The 23,058-nt window shown below is 35.7% G+C and overlaps 1 protein-coding gene across 1 annotated transcript in view; it reads left to right on the plus strand.

The window, feature by feature from the left end:
- LOC149785310 (kinesin-like protein KIF27) overlaps positions 1 to 23,058 on the plus strand; it is a 168,864-nt gene that overhangs the window by 34,839 nt on the left and 110,967 nt on the right. The window contains exons 8-12 of the mRNA XM_089979203.1: positions 1,891 to 1,971; positions 4,771 to 4,866; positions 13,577 to 13,698; positions 16,535 to 16,636; positions 17,254 to 17,334. Coding sequence (XP_089835329.1) covers positions 1,891 to 1,971; positions 4,771 to 4,866; positions 13,577 to 13,698; positions 16,535 to 16,636; positions 17,254 to 17,334 — 482 coding nt within the window. The remainder of the gene's footprint in view (positions 1 to 1,890; positions 1,972 to 4,770; positions 4,867 to 13,576; positions 13,699 to 16,534; positions 16,637 to 17,253; positions 17,335 to 23,058) is intronic.

Here is a 23,058-nt window from a genome sequence, read left to right on the forward strand (position 1 = left end):
TGACATCATGTGAAAACAATGCATTGAGAGAAGGAACCCAACAGGGCAAAGATACAACATTTTATGCTAGAAAAAAAATACACAGGAATTTGAAATGTTTGCTTTGTCTGTCTGCTTATCTTTTTATTAAAAGAATATTATCTAATTAAGTCAATTAACATAACAGCCTTACAAGGACAAAGATGTTTTAAACATAGAATAATGGACAACATTTACTGTTGATACAAAATGGGAAGTGCAGCTTTAATCTGATTTGTGCGTGTCAACACATGTTGACAATTATAAATAGACGTGCTAACATAAATCACAATTAACAGTTAACAGCGGCAGGACAAGAACATGTTTCAAAATGTTGATTATGCAGTATTTAATTTAATTAATGTGGGATTATGTTTTTTGCCACTATATTTCTATTGCAGAATAAATGACAGTTCATAGAAACATACAAAGAATATAAAAAATGAAATAGCCATTGAACAAAGAACATTACATTCACATTACTATTATATAAATTGTGGACTGAAAGGCTGAGTGAAAATATAATGGGCTGAGTATGTAATTGGCCGAGTTCATTATGGGCAGATTTGGGCAGGCAGAGTTTGTTATAGGCCAAGTTCATTTATGGGCCAACTCTGTTGTGGCTGAGTAGTCCCGTAATATCGGCATGGGTTTTCAGTGAAAAACTTATGATGTCTGGTTGGTCATGCAAGAAAATGATGCCAATCCAACTTCTTATATGGCTACTACAATGGCCATCTTTTTCAGCATTACTTGAAGATAGCTGGTCATACCAACATTGTGCTTTCATAAAAAAATTTCTTATAATGTCTAGTTGGTAATGAATAAAAATGATGCCAGTCTGATATCCAATATGTCCACCATGGCACCTATCTTGAAATTCTTATCGTTACTCCCCAAAAATGGAAGACTTCTTATGATGTAATGCTGGTCTTGTGTGAAATGGTGCAGATCTAACATCAGTATTTTCACCACAGCAGCCAATTTGAAAATCTTTTTATCACTGAAGAATATCAGAGATGGTTTTAACACTCAGCAGTGAAAAGGAAGAAATGGTCCTATAATAATAATAATAATAATGAGGACTTTGTATAGTGCCTAATCTTTAGAAGCTCTAAGTGCTTTACAACAATAGACAACACCTAAAACATAAAAAACATATAATATTATGATTACAAAAAATAAACACCATGAAATTAGAAAACATAAAACATGCTGAAAATATTTAAGGTAGGAAACATTATTAGGTCTTAAGGTTTGTTCTTGCAGTCGAATTAATCGAATTTTAAAAGCACTCTTGAATGATGTCACTGTGTCTTTGTGTCTAAGTTCAGTGGGCAATTCGTTCCACATTGCTGGGCCCTGGTATGCAAAAGAACATTGTCCATATGACTTCATTTTCATAGAGGGAATAATGAGTATACGGTTGTCAGATCAAAGGACTCATGCTTGTGTCACAGAAGTACTTCTGTTTCATATAGCATTTAATACTTGTAGTTCAGTCTTTTCTGTGCTAACCAGTAAATCACACACTTTTTTAAAGATCATGGGCCACGCAAAGTGAAAGTTTGATGCGGCACTTCTGGTTTCCTGGCTGCCAAATTAAATTCCAATTTGTTCAGTAAATGAACTGAGAAATTCCTGCTGGATGCATTAATTTTCTATGATACGACTATAAACAGTGATGAGCCCACCATCCACTTTAAGAAAACTTCAAATTCTAAATGATTTTATTATTAAGGCCTGATAGGTTTATTATAGATAAATATGGAATATCAAATAATATTTGCATAATAGCTAAAGTGGGAAGAAATAGTATGTTACAAATTGATTCCTGAACTAAACATGTTGTTTTTTTATAATATTTTTCAGGTCAGACCTGGACAGAGGGAGATGTGTTGGCTACCAAGAGAAAACAAAGTCAGGGTGAAAGCATGGAAGGATTGGATGATGGTATAAACAGTATCCTTTTTTTTTATTTCTTTTATGTGTTCATTTGTATGGTTTTTTTCAGTATATGGTAGGATGAGGTGGGGAAAAATATCACATTCTTCATATCCTTTTTAATGTAAATCACACCTTCAGAGAGGAAAGAGCAGTGATCTCAATCAGATAAATCTGATGTAGACTCATCCTTCAGATCTTCATCACCATACCACTTTGTATTTTGATTATTCATCTGGAGATGGGTTGTGTCATCCCCCTCAATTCCACATTACTGTTTAATCCCAAGGTGAGGGAGTTGTAGGGGAAAGGAGGTTCAAATGGCATCTCCTCCACTCTGTTCTCTTATAATCCCTATTGGCTGTTGGGACACCCCTTTTGTGTAGTGAGTCTTCCTCCCCCTCCTTCAACAGCACCATGTAAGATGGACGTAATTGGCCATGGACCTGCTCCATCACCTTTGGTCTGGGACAGCAAAAAGGATTGGGGGCTTGTTTTTCACTCCCTTGATGAACTAGAATGGATCAGTGTTCCTATTTGCCTGGAAAGTCCCATCTCCCACCCTCCATGAACAACCTCAAGATGAGGGCAACTCCATTTCAATTTATCTGTCTCTGGGGTGGGTTCAAGGTGATGATGTTATTTCCATCATAATTAACTCAGATGAGTTCAGGAACTGGTGACGATGGCCTCAACCCCAAACAAGCTCTTGTAAAGGGAGAAGAAAGGGTCAAAAGCATCTCTCTCTACCTATTTAGGATTCCTCTGATACTTTTACACAGCCATTATTTTCATCTAAGTGTCCTCACTGTCGAGAGAGCTTTCTGTCATGAGAATGAAAAGCCATGAAGTTAGGTTTATTGCTACATCTTGGGCCTATTTGAATCACTTCTCTTCAGATGATTTGATCTGTCAAATCTTAGAGGAGGCATTTTTCATTGGGCTTTATAGTGGCAGCACAACAAGTGGCAGAACCTTCTACCATCTTGTATTATTGAGCACTCTTACTCTAAGTTAAGAACCATAGCTTTATATACCAGATCTGTTTTTGGCCATCAGCTTCCTTCCAAACCAGTAACTTCAACAATGCAATAGTGTCGTTTTTGGGGGGAGGGGGTAAAACTAATTTTAATTATGTAATACTTACAGTTACTTTGCAGACATTCCTTCTTTCACCTATCTCTCCATGCTGTAATTGAGGTCAAAGTCAAAATAGGGTCAAAGTCAAAATAGGATGGTACTAGATACGTTGGCTGTGACTGTAGAGTCAGACTGGGACTATGTTCTTTTCAATTTTGACCCTCCATTGCTTGATTGGTTAAGAGAATAATAGGATTGGACTGGGGACTATGAGTCCCAGAAAAGTCAGCAATGCAATATAGTAGCAGGTAATTATTACATAAATGAGAACTGGAAACACTTTCCCAATTGATACAAAAATTGTTTCTCCAAATGGTTTATATTAATTATTGAGGTAATCATTTTGACAGAAGCACACTGCCCAGAAATCAGCTTCATGACTGAGAAGTAATAGAATATTTAAATTTACTACAAGTTTAAAATTTTAAAGATGAGATTTAATTTGGTAATTTTCTTTGTACACAAAACAATGCAAACATATATGGAACTAGTTGATAGTTCTTGTGGTTTACTAATATTTTACAGATATATGAAAATACTTTTTGCAAATTTGTTGTAGCTAGCTCTGATAAACACAATTGCATCTGTTTATTTCAATAGTTGCAACCATTTTAGTGATATCTTTCAAAATAAATCATAGTAAAATCAGCAGTTGTTAACCTTGCCTTTGAAACATGGTATACTTAGTATCACTGGGCGGGGGGTCATTGTAGAAGGTGTGTCATGTACCACATATTGGGTGTTATCTTCAAGATCAAGATCTTGGCTCCTCATTTCCAGTTTCTCTTTCACTATATAACGTTAAAACTGTTTGAGTTTCAGTGATGATACTTTATGTACTTGTACATCATCACTAGTAGGTGCATCACATACCACATGGGGAGTTGGGTTTTCCTGTTTTCAGGATCAAAATCACATTAACTATTTTGTGTTTTCATCACTTTCTTCTGCTTTATAACATTACAGCCATTTGAAATTGAGGGATGAAACACAGTGTAGTGATATATTATCACTAGGTGGTATGTCACATAAAACTATAGAGGGGGGGTCCTATCTTCATTGTTAAGTTTGTGGTACATAGTGTTGTGATATATTATCACTAGGTGGTATGTCACATAAAATATTGGAGGGGGGGTCCTATCTTCATTGTTAAGTTTGTGGTACATAGTGTAGTGATATATTATCACTAGGTGGTATGTCACATAAAACATTGGGGGGGGGGTCCTATCTTCATTGTTAAGTTTGTGGTACATAGTGTAGTGATATATTATCACTAGGTGGTATGTCACATAAAATATTGGAGGGGGGGTCCTATCTTCATTGTTAAGTTTGTGGTACATAGTATAGTGATATGTTATCACTAGGTGGTATGTCACATAAAACATTGGGGGGGGGTCCTATCTTCATTGTTAAGTTTGTGGTACATAGTGTAGTGTTATATTATCACTAGGTGGTATGTCACATAGAACATTGGAGGGGGGGGGTCCTATCTTCATTGTTAAGTTTGTGGTTCAGTGTTTGAAGTTTTTCATGGCACTTTACTTTCCACTCCCTAATTTTATAGTCTTTTGAGATTAAATGATGATGACTTTTCCTTGGTAGGCAGGAGATAAAAAAATTCACTGAATTTACTTGTTAAAAAAATTGCCTTGTACTTACTTGTTTCAGAAATCACACACAACACATGTGCAAAGTTTCATTTTGTGGATCTGGCTGGATCAGAGAGAGCTCACAAGACAGGCAATGTTGGAGATAGGTTTAAAGGTACAATGATCAAGCAGTTATTTTTCTGGCAGTTGCATCATTTTTGTCCTCCTTAGTTTGTTAAGGTTTTGGTTAAAGTCTTTTAGCAATGCTTTCATCATAGGCTTGACATGCAGGCCTTGGCCAGAATGTCTTTTATTGTACAAAATTTTATGTTGTAGTGGTGTTTAAGAGCCTAATCATAGAACACCACATTATTGTAGATCTTAAAAGGTATTAAAAATTGTATTTACATGTAACTGGTCTCATAGCAGTATAGACCAATTAAGTATCCCAGAATCAAAGTTTAAAATACAAAAATAAAAAACATTGTGCAGGTTCATGCAGTGCTTAACATTCCTGCTCTTTAAAATCAAATGGTGAAGAATAAGTCATGCCTTGTAAACATTATTCATGGAATTGTGAAGAAACTGCCAAAACTGATCTGTACCTCAAGGTCTACCCTGAACTCAATTTTCACAGTGAATTGACTTCTTTTTCCCTTCAGAAAGGAGTGAAGTTGTGGGATAATGGGGAGAAGTAAGTGTTCAGAGGTCAAAATTTGGAACATTCAGATTGGAGTGAAGTTGTGGGAATATGGGGAGAAATGAGTGTTGAGAGGTTACAATTTGGAACATTCAGAATGGAATGAAAGTAGTGGGAAAATTGGGAGAAGTGAGTTTTGAGAGGTCAAAATTTGGAATGTTCAGAAATTGAGTGAAGTGATGGGAAAATGGGGAGAAATTAATGTTGAGAGGTTAAGATTTTGAACATTCAAAATGAAGTGAAGTGGTGGGAACTGTGGAGAAGTGAGTGTTTAGAGTCTGGAACATTCAGAATGGAGTGAAATGAGGAGAAAATGAAGAGTAGTGAATGTTGAGAGGTTAAATGTAGAACATTCAGAATGAAGTGAAATGGTGGGGAAATGAGAGAAGTGAGTGTTGGGAGGTCAGATTTGGAACATTCAGAATGGGGTGAAGTGGTGGGAAAATGGGGACAAGTGAGTGTTTGGAGGAGGTTGAATTTGGAACATTCAGAATGGAATGAAGTTGTGGGAAAATGAAGAAGTGAGTGTTGAGAGATCAAAATCTGAAACATTCATAACATTTACCAGAAAGAGCTGTTTTACTAAACCTTTGAGCAAAATTAGATACAAAAAAAGACATGATTATTAAATTTTATTAAAATGATAAAAAGTTTACAAGTTTCCTTCAGTAAAATTGCTGCTTTTTTCAAAAGACTAAACTCTAAAATAGGTTACAATCAAAAACAGGTTACAGCTATGAGGAATAGGTTCTCTCTGCGTACTTTTAACAGATGGAATATGAAATAAACTTGTTTACTTTTACTCACAGTCAACCTATAAACCTCTGCAGTGTAATAATTTGCTCATGATGAATGCAAGTGAATTCATTCAGTTCTTCAAGCTTCATGTGTGAATTTTCAACTTGAATCTCCTAGATTTAAACAGAATTGTTGATATAAATGATCATGAAATAAACCCAAATGTTGATGATGCTATGTTTAAACTGTTTTACATTGCTCATTGCTCACTGAACATAATGAAAGATGAACCAGCATTGTACACAGCACACAAAGTTTTCATTAACCAAAATTGGGGGATTGGAATGTTTTCTTGAGAAAAGGTGAAGTCAGCTTTGCTTTCCCTGTGTATTTGGGCCAAAATGTCAATCAGATGGGTTTGGGCTTGACCATTTTGCATGAATTGTGATCTTGCATTGATACTATGTACCTGTGCATTGAAAAAACATTTGCAGGGGCAGTTTAGAACTAAATTTGTTTATCTATTATGAGGGCCTTTTTGTTGTTATAAATTGCTTCCTAATGATTCAGTATTGATTATTTTGTTCTGTAATTTCAATATTTTGGTATCTACTACAGATAGTTCTCTTTTGATAAGTAAAATTGCAAAGAACCAGAACCGACAAACCTTGTGAAACAAAATGTCAGTATGTGTTTACTAAGTTTTTAACTAGGAGGAAGATCATTTGATGAATATTATTCCTTAGTGCAACACCTAAGAATTTCAGAAACAGAAGTTGATAACATGAAGCAAAGCATGATTTTGAATGGCCACTGAATTATATTTTAAGCTTGGTTTTATATGTGTGCACTGATGAACATTTTGATTGTAGTCTATTTTTGAGCTCAGCTTGTCATAGACCAAAAGAGCTTATTGGATGGTTTGTTTTCCATCCTCCATCCTCCATCCATCTGTTTCTTATCACTACTTCTCCCAAACTACTTGGTGAATTGCTATGACCTTGGTGGCCATACTGAAAACCTTGTTATCACTACTCCTTTTGAATGGATAGTCAAATCAACATTGAGTTTTTACTAAAAGACTTTTATAATGTCTGCTTGGTTCTAAATGCAAATGGTGCTGACCTGATGTTGAATATGCCAAGCCACCATGGCAGCCATTTGAGAAACCTTGTTGTTGCTATTCCTTCTGAATGGATTGTCATATCAACACAAGGTTTTCACTCAAAGACATGTTTTTGTGTCTATTAAGTCTCAGTTGAAAATGATGCTGATCTGGATCCAATATGGCCATGAAAGCAGTCATCTTTAAAATCTTATCACAACTCCTGAACAGAAAGTTGTATTGATTTATGGTTTTCACCAAGAGATTTTTTGAGATGTTCATGTGGTCTTAAATGAACATGGTGCTGATCTGACAGCCATTATTGCCACCACAGAGCATCTATCTTTAAATTTTGTAATTACTACTCTTCCAGAATAGATTGTCATATCAGCATGAGATTTTAACTTAAAGAAATTGTATGATGTCTGGTTGGTCTTAAATGGAAATGGTGCCAATTTGGCATCAAGTATGGCCACCACAGCAGCCATCAAGAAAATCATGTTATTGATACTCCACCTGACATGTGGTTTTTACCAGAAGACTTCCTATGATATCATCTTGGTCCCAATTTAAAATATTACTGATTTTGAGGTAATTACTACTCTTCCTGAATAGATTGTCATATCAGCATGAGATTTTAACTTAAAGAAATTGTATGATGTCTGGTTGGTCTTAAATGGAAATGGTGCCAATTTGGCATCAAGTATGGCCACCACAGCAGCCATCAAGAAAATCATGTTATTGATACTCCACCTGACATGTGGTTTTTACCAGAAGACTTCCTATGATATCATCTTGGTCCCAATTTAAAATATTACTGATTTTGAGGTAATTACTACTCTTCCTGAATAGATTGTCATATCAGCATGAGATTTTAACTTAAAGAAATTGTATGATGTCTGGTTGGTCTTAAATGGAAATGGTGCCAATTTGGCATCAAGTATGGCCACCACAGCAGCCATCAAGAAAATCATGTTATTGATACTCCACCTGACATGTGGTTTTTACCAGAAGACTTCCTATGATATCCTCTTGGTCCCAATTTAAAATATTATTGATTTTGAGGTCTGATGAGGCTGCCACATTGGCCAGCTTGAAAATCTTGTTAATCACTAATTCTCCAAGATGAATAGCCATATCATCGTGGGGTTTTCACTAAAAGACTTATAATGTTTTTATTCATCTTAAATTAAAATGGTGTCCTATATGTGGCCATCTTAAAATTTTTGTTTTAACTACTCTTCTTAAAGGGAAAGTCATTTTGGCATCGGGTTTTTCATCAGAAGAGTTCTTATAGTGTATACTTGGTCTTAATTGAACCCTCAATATGGCCACCAATGTGGCTGTCTTGAAAATATTATCTTTACTCTCAAATGTATGTCCATATCAGCATGGAGTTTTCATCAGTAGACTTATTGTTATACCTAGTTGATCCTTAAAGATAATGTTGCCTGTCTGAGATCCATTATGTCCACCTCAGCAGCTAATTTGAAAATCTTGTTATGACTGAAGAATATCAGAGATGGTTTCAACACTTGGCAGTTAAATGGAAGAAAATGGTCTTATCTTGAATTTTGGAAATTCTTTCTGTATAGTAGAGTTCACTTGTTAGACATTCCAGGTGATGTGAACAAATTGTGATGCCTCATGATAAAGCCTTAACAGACAATCAGAAACTGATGATAATTTAGTTGAGAAAGATTTTAGTGGTAGAGAAATATCCAAAATAATCTGAATACCATATTCTATGGTTCCTCTTACTTTGAAATGATTCCACAAATGGGTATCCATAGAAATGAGAAATAAGCAGGGATCAAAAATCATTAACAAAATGGGTGAAAATGTACTTTTTTGTTCATTGCAATTTTTACAATGATAGACAATCTTTGCAGGGCTTAACTTTAGCTTTAAATGAATCTGTCAATGTTAATGTTTCTGCTTCATATACATTCCCTGATCATATTAGCATTCAGAATATAAGGTTACTACCTCATTAATCAAGCCATCCTAAGTAGACCCAAATTTTCTCTTTCATCTATTTCATATAGAAGAGTTCAGTAACTGTTGCCCATTACCTCCTCATGCTGCTGCCAGGTGTTGCTGTTTGTAAGCTTTCACTTCACTAAAAACAATATCATACTATATACCTTTTGAATATCCTGCTTTATCTCCATGGTTTTCAATTATCTAACCCAGATTTGGGGTTTCTGTTGTGTAAAATTGATTTTGCTACGGGTGGTATATATTATTTTTTATTTTGACCCCTTTTCAAAAAAAATTCTTACTCATGGACTTTGTTTCTTCTGAATGGTCCACCATATAATATGGTAATACTTACAGTGCTGTCCTAGTGACCATAGATCGGTCATGTCAGCAACCTGTACCACAGCCTATGGAGGTGACAAACATGGATAATTAAGGGGATCTATGAGCCATCCATACAAATGTGCACTCTATCAAAAACCATACTTATTGTTCTACACATAAATCAGCTGTCCCTACCTGTATTACAGATTCATCATACAGACCCAGCTAACTGTATGTTCACAACCTTCCTACAGGGATGGTACTATAACATATATATGGACAAGAGAAATGCCTCTTCCATGCTATGGGGCATGTTCTGTGTGGAAACTGAAGCAGAACTAGATCAGGATAACACAGAGAGTTTGATGATAATGCTGAAGAGCTGACATACTCTGATCCAATGATAGAGGGGACCGAGTTCAATTTTAAGGCTGCAATAGAAGAAATTATCAGGTGTGGGTGGATTCAGAATGCCCTCCACCCACTACCACCATGCACACCTATAACGTCAAGGCCTCAGTAGATCAAGATGAGGAGGATGAGACCTCATCCTTCTGTCTGCTTCCACAGTCATCAAAAATCAGAGAAAGCACTGACTCTCTGTCTGGCATAATATGTGATCTGGGCAGTTCTAAGGTTCTTCTCAGAAAACCATGTGCTAGTAATGTTTTCATCACACTGGTACAGAACACACTCTATAAAATTGGTGGCTGTAAATATGTCTGATCCAGTTGTTTTGTTTAAATTGATAAAAATGTATTTAATGCTACATCAGAGCTGGTACATAATAACATAGCCACATCTTTGATGTTGCACTTAGCCTCATTAGTGATTTTCCAACTTCCCAAAAAATAAGGTGACAAGCATGCCAGGATGCAGCAACCTGAATTGTGAGAGTCATTAACAGAGCGGCACATCATTCCATGGCGAATGTTGTGACTGTCTCATCTAAATTGGACTTAATACAACATGATACATATATAAGTTCCACATCACTCAAACCACAGCATTCCCAGACATTGACTGAGATGACACCATTTGGGTCATTGTTGCTCTTTGGAGGCAAGATTGAGGAGGTTAGGGGACAGCAGCTCAAAGGAACTGCCCCTCTAACTTGCTGCTTATCCTCCACAGTCATCTAAGTCATACCAATCTCTACCTCAAAAGAATCACTCTCTTTTCACAAAACCAGTGGATGATCTATGTAGTTTAAGAGGGGCTTTGGATTTAATTTATCCTTTCCACTCCTCTTTCATCATCTCCTCTCATGAAGGATATACCATCACATTCAGAGAAGGACCAAATTAGGCAGCAGTAGATCTAGTTGTTACTCAACAAGTGGGTAGAGGAGATTGTTCGAAAACATTATAGATCTGTATATAATCCTGCTGAAATACAAGATAAAGACAGCATGATCAGTGCAAGTCTAGATCAGAACAGACAAGTTTGCCACCAGTCTCAATCTGATCTTTGCATACATTCTTGTCCCTATCCATCTAGTGTCATGGAAATTTATTTTGAGTACTGAGAGAATATTTACCACTTTCAGGTTCTTCTCTTTGGTCTAAATATAAACTCTGCTATTGATCAACTTCCTCCATAGCACCATCGTCATATATGGTGAAAATCCTCCAGAAAAAAAGATATGTTAAGTTCTGTTTTTCTCAAGGGCAGAAACAATCCATCAGTGGAGTCTATCCCTTTTGAGCCAAATTGAATTTCTTTTATACTAGGAAAAGTTCAACTTCCATCCATTCCAGTGCTTCATCTCATTATGGAAGTTATCACCAGTATCAATCTCATATGACTTCCCCACAATCACATGACAAAGATCATAGAACTTGTAGAGTCCATTTTCAACAGGAATTGGATTACAGTGAGAGAGTTTTTGCAACTCCTTATGTTATTAAAAGTGGCAGTGGAATATGTTTCCTGATAACTTTGGCTTCATCATGCAGGGTGAGCAAGATTCATTCATTGGACCCAAACTATTTTCATTACAGATTGAATGGTTCTGTGGTCCTAATGAAGAAACCAGGCTTTGTAGCCAAGAATAGGCTGGTGTCATTTGGCAGTCAGAGAATTGTTAGTCTCCTTATTTTTGATGTCTCAGGCGAAGTCACCATGCAAGTTGCAATCCATGTCCTTAAGCATTACTTGAAGCACACAGAGAAAAGTCTTGGAAGAAGAAAATGAAAAAAGGACTCTTTCTTTTGGTGAATGTCAGGAAAGAGGCTATCAACCCTCAAGCCCTATTATAGTGGCTGTAGTGGGGTATATGCTCAGTGAATGTCAGGAAAGAGGCTATCAACCCTCAAGCCCTATTATAGTGGCTGTAGTGGGTTATATGCTCAGTGAATATCAGGAAAGAGGCTATCAACCCTCAAGCCCTATTATAGTGGCTGTAGTGGGTTATATGCTCAGTGAATGTCAGGAAAGAGGCTATCAACCCTCAAGCCCTATTATAGTGACTGTGGTGGGTTATATGCTCAGTGTTCTCTGAAGTCTCCAAAGATCAGTCACCTCATGAGGATTTCAGCTCATGAAATTAGAGCAATCTCAGTGAGCCTTGCTTTTGAATATAATGTTTCAATCTGAGACTTAGTTCAAAGCTGTTGGTTGCTATGCAGAGTCAGTCTGATTTGAGTTTTGTCTCCAAGATTTAGCTTAGCAGAGACAATATTTGAATCTCAAGGGATCAGTACCTGCTGACCAGATGACCAACAGACCAAGTTTAAGCCAACACAGTCCCTTCATGGGCATTGTTTGCATTTTTGATGGATTGCCGTTAAGATTGTTGTTAAGAAGAGTTCAATAATCATCTTAGCCAGGTATAGTTGTCACGAATCACACGACTGTCCTGCTTTCAAAATTAGGAGAGTGAATTATCGTTAATATAGAAGATGTAGTTTTTTGTTCCCTCGAAGGATGTCCAGGGTATAGGTAGGATGGGCAGCATTTCCTCATTGAATTACATATTCTCTTAATGTTAATGTGACTGGGAAAGTTATTAGAAGGAGAAAGTAAATTTTAAGTAAATCATGTTTCTCTGAAAATAATTAAATGACCTCATTACTTTAAAACCCTCACAACCTCTCCACCTTGCAATTATCCTCATATATATATTGCTTAGCTTACAACTAGCAACACTTGGCAATGGGGAGGTAATGAGCAATAGTTACTGCCCTTAACTAAATGATGTAGATGGAAAAGATGATTTTGTTTGGGAGGTAGTAAGCTTATATTCCTAACATTGGTAAGGTAAATATTTTTAGATAAATGTAATTTACTTTAACATTTGCTTTCTGAAAACGCTATCAGCAGAAGATGAAAGTGTGTACGATACAGGAGATGCACTGCAAAGGAAACAAGGATTTCTCAGCCGATTTCTCACATATTTTATGGTTTAAAGATAGACATATCTTGACAGTTAAAAACTAAAAGTCAGGAGTAGTTTTTAGTGATGAAACTAAAATTGTTTTGGGGCAAAGATCAAAAGTTTATGTTTGGATAAAACCTGAAGAAGAGGAATAGCAACCAGAGTGTTTAGATCTGTACTGTACCTTCCTGCCATTAAAGAATATTTTGGCATGTTACAGGGACCTTGGCCATCACATACCCTGGACATTGCTATTATTAGGAATATATGGCAAACAAATAAAGCTTGAAGATGAAATCAAATCTAGCTTTGATTGCATTGATGTTTTTCTTATTTTGTACTCTCTTAATCAATCTTAACTGAAGTACTTCGTGACACCATGCCTAAATAGTTACAAGTTATGATAGGAGCCAAAGGATTGGTTACCAACTTTTAGATGTGTAAATACCATTTTCTTTCTTATTTATATCAGTAGATTCTGTAGAAAGAAATAGCAATGATGTTAGTTTTATTCCTATGACATCATAGTAAGAAGCTATTTTGTTTTGACACAGTACTGTAGGTCTCTTCTCTTTTCTTCAGTTGATGAAATCCCCAGTTTTTAATCTGTTTGAATATTCTGAAAATATTGTAATGTTTGAATTTCTTTTTCTCAGAATCTGTTCACATCAATTCTGGCTTGCTTTCTCTCGGAAATGTAATCAGTGCTCTGGGTGATCCCAAGAAGAAAAGTACACACATTCCCTACAGGGAGTCAAAGATCACAAGAATATTAAAGGTTAGTATTCCACAACCTGTTAGTTTCAGTAGTATACATTTTGTGTAAGAAACAATCATTGAATTTTACAAAAAGAGTTAAATTTCATGAATGTTTGAATGGGTTTGTTTTTGTTGATTTGACAGCACTTTTAACACAATACTGGCTATATCATGCAGAGGAAATTACAGCTATTTGCCTTTCTAAGCCCATGGTGGCCTGGGCAGGTATTGAACCTGCTACCCTTGGATTATGAGTCTAACACTCTACCTACTAAGCTACCATGGCTCCCCTTTAAATATGTGCATTTGTTGCATTACCTATTAATGCATCTGTACATTTTGTTGCATTACCTTTAAATTCATCTGTACAGTTGCTGCATTATCTTTTAATTAATCTGTTATTTGCTGCATTACCTTTTAATTCATCTGTACAATTGATGTCTTGCAATTTAATTCATCTGTATGGCTGCTGCATTACCTTTTACTTCATGTGTACATTTGCTGCATTACCTTTTGATTTATCTGTACAGTTGCTGAATTACCTTTTAATTAATTAGATGGCAAAACACAAAGGGTGGCTGTCTTGTCAGTGTAAATTGTTGTTTTTGTTGTGAAACGAGTTTAATTAGTACTTAAATTTTGCTGGACAGAGTGAGGTGAGGCAGTTTCCATTATCTTCAGGATTGCATTCTGTTTTGTTTGGTCTTTCAATTATGTCTTCTAGCAACCATAAAATCTGTAAAAATTAGTACTGTATAAGAGCTTTGAACTCACACTTATTCTAAAAATAGGTAAAGGATTTTTGCTGTGTTTAATTCCATTTCCTGATTCTGTAAGACAGACTTCTAGATTAATTAATTCATAATTAATTAATTGTAGTTTCTGTATGTAAGTTCTAAAATCTGGAAGGAGGTGAGGCATATGTGTTTGTAAGCTACAAGGCTATGACCTATCATTCATGTTCTTGCTTGAGGGAATTGTATCTGGAACCTTGTGGATAAAACACCAGTTGAGCTTTTTTTTAATCTTTATTGCCATGGATCTTTGCTGAAGGCTATGAAATTGGCATAAAATTTATTACAAAAGTTACACTTACTGTACCTTTATACATGACTTACCTGAGTAGCAACTAAATTGTTGGATTTTTTATGAGAATATTACAAGAGTCAGTAGGGTGAGGGTGGGTCTGTTTGTGCAAAGTACTGTTAACTTGGCTTCAGACTGGGCTGAAATTGCTTTGTAGCATTGACTCTTTTTCTTTGTATGCCCATGCCGCATCTGTGGAGGGAATATATAGTCATAGATGGTTTATGTCATTCTAAATTTTCATTTCTGCTCAGTAGCATCTGAAAGACTTACTGGATTTAGACTCATTTCCATCTCACATGTGATAATTATGACAAAGAGAAATGTACAAATACAGTCAAACCTGTTAATTCCAACCATCTTTGGGGAAAAAGCAAAACTAGCTCTTGAACACAGGTGATCTCTTTATACAGGCTCACCTTTTAAAGTTAGTTTTTGAACAGATACCATGCACTGTATACCAGTATTATTATTATTATTGTTATTATTAACAGATTGCAATTTGTGCACTATTGAGCAAAATCATAAAATATGTTGATCTCTCACAAAGTTACGTTACACACAAGATTACTATATCCTACTTACTTTAATTCATCCTGTAAATTAAGTAATCACAGACCTTTAAAAAAAATAAAAGTAATCACTGATCACTGTATTGTATACAATGACAAACCACTGATTTCACTACTAATTGACAGCTTAAATATGATGGTGAAACACTGGATTGACTTTTTGTTGGGCCAAATCACACACCCAGACTTAGGAACAAGTGTTCATGCCTCAGACAATCTCAGGATTAATCAGTTGCTTAGCTTGCCGAGGTCAAATGAGTCATCTCATGTGAGAGGCCTGTGTTGAATAGAGAATGAAAAGAAGTTTAATGTGGCTAGTTTTTACTTACACATGGACTGAAAATTTGCCAGCCTTTACATAACAGTTTTATAAAGATTAAATGACCCGTGACTATAAAGTGTGATGAATTCCTGTCATTCCTCATAGATTATCTTTCATCAGATATACAAATCTTACGATTTTAGATATTACATGTTACAGCATCTCAAAGACAACTCTTGCTTCTGCTGCAAAACTGTGTGACTACTTTTTTCACCATCCAGCTAATAAATTGCTTCAACCCACTTTAATTTTTTTAAAGATGAAAACTGACTTGGCTTTGTCAGGTGGAAATTAGAATGGCTATTGTGACCAGGTGACTGTTACATAAAGATGATTGTTGAGACAGATTTTACTGTATTATATTTCTATATTTGATGATCTTTTGTTGTTTGTGTATATTTTGGTAGATGTACAGTTGTTATCTGTTATAGTTATTATTTTAGTTTTATTTTCTTTAAATTTAGCCAACAAGGTTACTAGGATGAACATTTGTTTTTTCTTATGACTTGGAGGCAGACCTTCCTTGTGTTGTAAATACGTTTCTTTGACTGGCCAGTGTTTTCAGTTTTGTCTTTCAGGAATTTCAATCCCTCAGTGCCTTGTGACATAGTGTCCATGTTAATATAAATTCTCTTGAGATATATGAAGAAAAAAAATGCGGAAAATATTTTTATTGCAGTATCTTAACAGTAGTAAAAAGGACCATGAATAGCAATATCTCTAAGAGTTTTTCCATATTATCTTATGTAAATTAGTATCACTGCAACCCTCACTGTCATCAGTATTCTTAGTACTTTGATTCATTGGATATTCGTCGTAGTATGTTCAACATTAGGATCCTAGATTTAATGTAATACTGTTTGCTTTCTCTCCAGGACTCTCTGGGTGGCAATGCCAAGACGGTGATGATCTGCTGCATCAGTCCATCCACTGCAAGCTTTGATGAAAGTCTCAATGCACTCAAATACGCTAATAGGGTGAGCTCATATTTAAGAAACAGGTTTTTATTCTTCATTTACAGTATGCCTAAGTGCTAATTAAAGATTTTTAAGAAAAAAAATAGTTTTTTTTTAAAAGGAGGTACGTGATTGTGTACATTAATTGGTGGTACATACTGTATATCACATTATCATGTAATGTAATAGATTGTCTACCTGAGCTTTTAGAAATACAAACTTTTCATTTAAGAGATGGTTAGATAATGTTTTTTTCACAGTAGTTTTAGAGTTTGATCTTTTCCATTAAAAAGGGGCTTGGGAGTGAAGTCATGAAGACTGTTAGAAATGCTTAGATCATTGCTGTTTGGACAAAAACTTCAATTTGAACTTCTTCCATAAACTTTATTATGTTAACAGGGAAAATCTTGTACGTTTGTACATAAGCTTTTCAATAATAATAATAATACTAATAATAATGAATGCTTGAAGTTATTTTAATAAAATAGCACTTTAACTTGACACTAACATTGCATGATATATAATTAATACATTTATCGGATGGAATTCATCCCATTCCATTATTTTGCCCATGATGTGTCCAAAAAGCATGGTTTTCACATGCTTTTGAAATATATCAAACTACTGTTTTGCTTCAGGCACGGAATATCAAGAATTTGCCTATTATAAATAGAGACATCCAATCCATACGTTTTGAAGAGATGCAGAGTGAAATAAAGGTATGAAAATTCTTCTTATCATGCCTGCATTAGCAGGCAACATGGTGTATCACTTTTCTGAGAGTGATGTCAGCAGCAGTGCCATCAATAATGTTAAAGTCTTTATGCTGACTTTATGAAAGTCTTGCACATCAAAGAATTTTTCACACTTGTTACCCAGTGTATCCCCCAGGGGTGTGAAACTGAGAGTAAAAAAAACCCCTTGGTGTCAGAACTTGGGGTTAAATAAAAAATGTGGGGGTCAAAAATATACTGACAAATTTTCATCCAACTCGTACTTTTTCAGCTTGAAATAGGATATTGCAACTTGCACAACATACTCTCTCTTTCTCTAAACATACCTTTAAACCAACATGCACAATTAAATTTAACAAACAAATGCATTGTCCATTTAAAGAATAATTTTATTAGTTCATTTTTCTTTTAAAATCGTACTTTTAACAGTCTCCTTATAATCTTTTTGAAGCAGTATTATAGACCAACATATTACATACAAGCCAATACAAAAAGGCTAATAAATCTTTTTAACCGAATGTCATAAAATATGTACTATCATCGGTTTCATTGTACTTCGTCCTAGAACAAATTTATCCAAATTCAAGGATGCTAATGATTAATCTTGTTTCTAATAAGTTACACTTGAACTTTAAGGTCTTTCTTTTATTGCAGCAAAGTTAAAAACCAACAAAATCTGCAATGACCCCCTGACTGTGTAATCCAAATAAACGCATTTGTCTCGGCAAGTTTACTGATTTCTTTGTTGTGAAAGAATATCTTAGGTTGTAATGTGTTCTCCATATATATTGTGGCGAACGAGGGCAGATTTGTTAAAATTCTTAAACCCTGTCACAAAAGGATTAGTCAGTTATGCAGTCTTCACAATCACGCTATCATAAGTCACACCAGTAATCCTAATGGATGTGCTGTATTCCAGTCAAGGGAATTATTTTCTCCATTTGTCATTCAAGTTAGATCCACAGTTACTCTTTTGTGTTCTGCTTCTTTCACTTTCTTCGCTAATGATTTTTGGTGCATGACGTTTTAATCTGGAGATCACTTTCTAGTGCAACAAGTAGTGAGGTTAAACATCAAGATGACATCTTGCTGAGCTCATTGGAAATCGCGTGGGAGCTCGCGAGATTAGGGGAAGCTACTCCGTCATAACATTGCCTATGCTAGTCTGGTTCCTTATTTCATATGTTCCCTCCACTATACGAATAGAGGAGCCCAATGCATGGAGTAAACAAAGCGGGGAACCAGTCAATGCCTATGCTCGAAGTATACACGATGCCACCCTTCGTCCAACGCATTGGATATTAAATAAATCCTGATTCCATTATGCGAATCCCTTGCGTAAAAAAAACGCACAGCAACATAATGTGTGCATCAATTTTCTCAGGCGTGCGTCCCTGATGCACAAATGTGCGTAAAGGGAAACACTGTTACCGATATATATCATTATACCCCATCAGAATTAAGTGTAAAACTTGACTCATGATGTATGCATAATAATGATAATGATAATAATAATAATAATAATAATCATGAGGACTTTGTATAGCACCTAATCTTTAGAAGCTCTAAGTGCTTTACAACATTGGACAACACCTATATAATGATATGATTTCAAAAAATGAACACCATGAAATTAGAAAACAGAAAACATGCTGAAAACATTTAAGGTAAGGAAAGATTATTAGGTCTTTAAGTCTGTTCATGCAGTCAAAATAGGTGAGTTTTAAGAGCACCCTTGAATGAAATCACTGTATCCACGCTGCTGGGCCTTGTAGTGCAAAAAACTTTGTCCATATAACTTTATTTTCATAGTGGGAATAATGAGAAATCAAGTGTCAGAAGAGGAGCGTCAGTATCTTGCTGGTGTGTACACATGGGTGAGTCAGATAGGTATGTTGAACTGGAGCCCGTCAGATCAAATGGATAGCCAGTGTAGGGTACAGAGCAGGAGGGAGGTGTGTTCTGATCGTGGTACTCTAAGGATGATCCGAGCAGCTGTTTTTTTTAAACTTTTTGAAGTTTCTGGAGTAGATATTGAGATGAACCAGACAGAATTGAGTTACAAAGTCCATATTGAAAGTACTAAGGAACACACAAGTGTTTTAGTGGCATCAACTGAAAGATATTTGCGAATGGAGCTGAAGCATCTCATCTCAGGATATGCAGCCTTGCATATGTTCATGACATGTTGGTGCAGTGAGAGAGTACTGTCCAGAGTAACACCTAGGTTTTGTACTGACTGTGTGAATTTAATGTTAGTGCTGCTGATATTTATTGTTTGTGGTAAAGGATATGAATGAGAAAGTCTTTTTGTTGCTGTCAGAATGGCTTCAGGTTTATCATCATTCATCTGCATGCATGTTAAAGTATTGAAAAATTCCTAACTTTTAACAACTCATGCATGCCGTGTGTGATTGTTGTTCAAAGACAAATATAATGAAAAGATGTTTAGATAAATATTCACATAACAAAAGATCGCCTCTGAGTCAGAAATTTTGTATCAATCCATTAAACATTATTAATACATTATTAATACATTATTAATGTAGAGGACAAAGAACAAACCTAGAGTAAGATGCACCCTGGGAAAAAAGTGAATAAAAAAGTGAATATATTAGGGAAACAACCATTATGCAAATTATCTCACTTTACCTTAACAGTCAGCCACTTGGATTGCTAGTCATCTTATTTTCACAGTATTTTATAAAATTGACACAATAATTCATTGTTTGCATTTCATAGTGGAAGCTTCAGGTAGTGTACTTCTCAAGTTGAAGGTTGGCTTTCTGGCTTAATGTAGGATAATTTTGTTTTATTTGCCATTGATAAGGAGAGGCTAGTAATTACTTATGTTTAGTGGCTTATTTGGGTTTGTAAGTTTGATTTGGCATTTATATTTAGTGCCAAGGCTATCTGAGTAAAGTGCCTAGTGCAAGGACGCAACATGGTAGATATGACCTAGAGGTAGGATTGGAACATCCACCCTTATGGTCACAAGTCCAGCATGTTAACCACTGAGATTTTTTATTGGTTTATGTCATGAGGTGACTTATACTATTTTAAAAAAGATTTCTTGTGGAATTGCATAAGATATGTTTTCTTTTCTCAACATATGTTTGAACTGCTGTGAATCACTGAAATCAGCAAAGACTTTTAAAAGGGTATTCATTTCAACTTAAAGAACAAATTAGGTGCTAAACATTGTGTCCACTAGTATTGCCTTGGAAAGTCGGTGCTTACCACAAGTGTTAACATATTTTTGAGGTTGTATTAATATTAATGCAGATTCATTTTCATGATGATTTTGCACTAAATCATTTACAGGGCTGGACTCATGCCCATGACTGGAAAATTGAATTTGCCCATGACTGGAAAATTGAATTTGCCCATGTGAGATAGGAGCTTGCCCCAAAATATGACACCATAACACTTAATGTCACAACCAAAATTAAAAACATATTCCAGTAAGTAAAGTTATCAAACTAGATATTTCTTCATGAAATGTGATACATGAGCATAATACCTCCAGCCCTATCAGATGTCAGTCAGTTATGGACTACACCAGTTCTGTCACAGCCTGGATCTGCCAGGACCAGATACAGTGATCTGATTTCTTGGTATACCCATTCCTGGCATCACGATACAGTTCCTGCCTCATTTGACAGCTTCCTGTTAACAGAGACATTGAATGCAAAAAGCTCACCAGTGTAGAAGAAAATTATCTCAGGCTTCATACACAGTGTCTAGAATCTTCATAATGCATTCCTTCAAAACCTGCTTGTTACTCATTCTGGCTTACACATCCTATCAGTCAATCCAGATGGCCTGCAGTTATAGTGTGATGGTTTGATTTGACTCATGATGATTACAGCATTCATTGCTATAAACAGGACCCCAGTCATGTGAATCAGTTCTTTGTTGTGAAACTTCATTGGTTGGGCCCTTCTCAAGAGGATCTACAGGAAACTCAACCTCCACTTAAGCGGGTTGTCCATTCTGCATAGTTCTGTAGAGGACTAACAAGGCCAGATGAGTTTCTTATACATATTGGTTCAAAGGCCAGATGAGTTTTTTTACACATGTTGGTTCACAAGGTGAGAGCAGTAGCCACTAGCATAGGATTTTAGCATAAATCTTTCCTTAGTAACATATTTCAAGTTGTATTGTCTGACTATACCTTCTCGTTTGTTTGTACCCCCCTATCGATTTCAAAAATGGTAAATCTTTAATGTGATAAAAAGTACACAGAACTTAATTCATTCATTCATTGATTTAAATTTTTTAACCTGACTGTGACCAGAGTGGCCCTAACACTGGCATTCTCTGTGCCTTTCATGCTTAACAGACTTTCCATACTAGCATGGCTCAATGTTGCATACAGTATGGGCAAGTTGATTTCATCAGACAACATTGTGATGTAGTTCATCCTATTCAGTAACTGCTGGATAATTCCAAAATCACCATAATGTTGAGAGTTTAGAGTTATGTCCTTTGCACACATGTACATAGAACTTAACTGCTTGTTAAATTTACGTGAAAGGCAAATTTGTAATTGTCATTCTTTTCCTTTGCTTGATTCAACATTATAAATATTGAAGCAGACAACATAGTATTTTCCTTCTATGTAGATAGATGTATATTCATGCATACACCCCATCACTGAAAATGGGCTTATCCAGGAACTGGAAATGACTGGTGAACAGATCATCTTTTACACTGAAAACTTCCGTTTGGAATGAAACACGCAGACTATAATGGTGTTAGGGTCCCACCTGGGCATAATGAAATTATAAACCAATAAATGAACTAAATTCTGTGCATCTTTTAAATCATTAGGGGGCTATGAACAAATGGGGAGATATATTCAGACTATAGGATAGAGGGCAGAGGCAACTTTCTGTAGCTTTACCCACAGACCTTTCATTCCAAAGGATTTGGTTTGACCTGGTGGGATTTATGTCAGCAGCACAATAGGCTACCTTCTCAGATCATGCAGCAGCTTCTCATAGATGAAGACACTCTACTGCCTCTGGTTGTTCAGGAGGGAAATTTGTCTCCAAGTTGCATCCAGGCACATATATATTCTGCTAAGGCTAGCCATACCTGCTATAATTGTGGTGTAATTATTCTAATTTAATAGATACAGTTATGTTGTATGTTCTCTTGTGTATGGATTAGGTTGTGTGGTACATTTGCCTTATAACAAGCACAATAAAGCAGGGAAAATAAAGTACCATGTTTTAATCTGGGGGAGAAAATTTTGGAAAAGAAGGTTTTAGCTGCTTAGCTCTTCCATATTTGAAAGAATGAACATTTTTATATGTGTTTTTTGCATAGTCATATTTCTATGATAATGGATTCCTTGAGGACAGACTGATTTCTTAAGGTTGAAAATAAATTCATAATATTTGTTCAGAGTCCTGTAGAGAACAGGTCCAAAAAGTTTACAAGGTGACACAATTATCAAGTGAATATGTCTCTGTTGATGTCCATGAATGCTTTGCAATTTTCAAGTGAATATGTCTCTGTTGATGTCCATGAATGCTTTGCAGTTTTCAAGTGAATATGTCTCTTTTGATGTCCAAGAATGTTCAGTAGCTATGCAGGGCCCCGAGAGGCTGAGTGGTCTAAAGCGCTGTCTGTTAGGGATCACTGCCATCTCACCTCTGTCTGCGTGGGTTTGAGACTCGCATTCAGCCAATATGGGTA

Source organism: Sinohyriopsis cumingii, chromosome 13, assembly GCF_028554795.1.
Source record: "Sinohyriopsis cumingii isolate HCF-2022 chromosome 13, ASM2855479v2, whole genome shotgun sequence".
Classification (NCBI taxonomy): Eukaryota; Metazoa; Mollusca; class Bivalvia; order Unionida; family Unionidae; genus Sinohyriopsis; species Sinohyriopsis cumingii.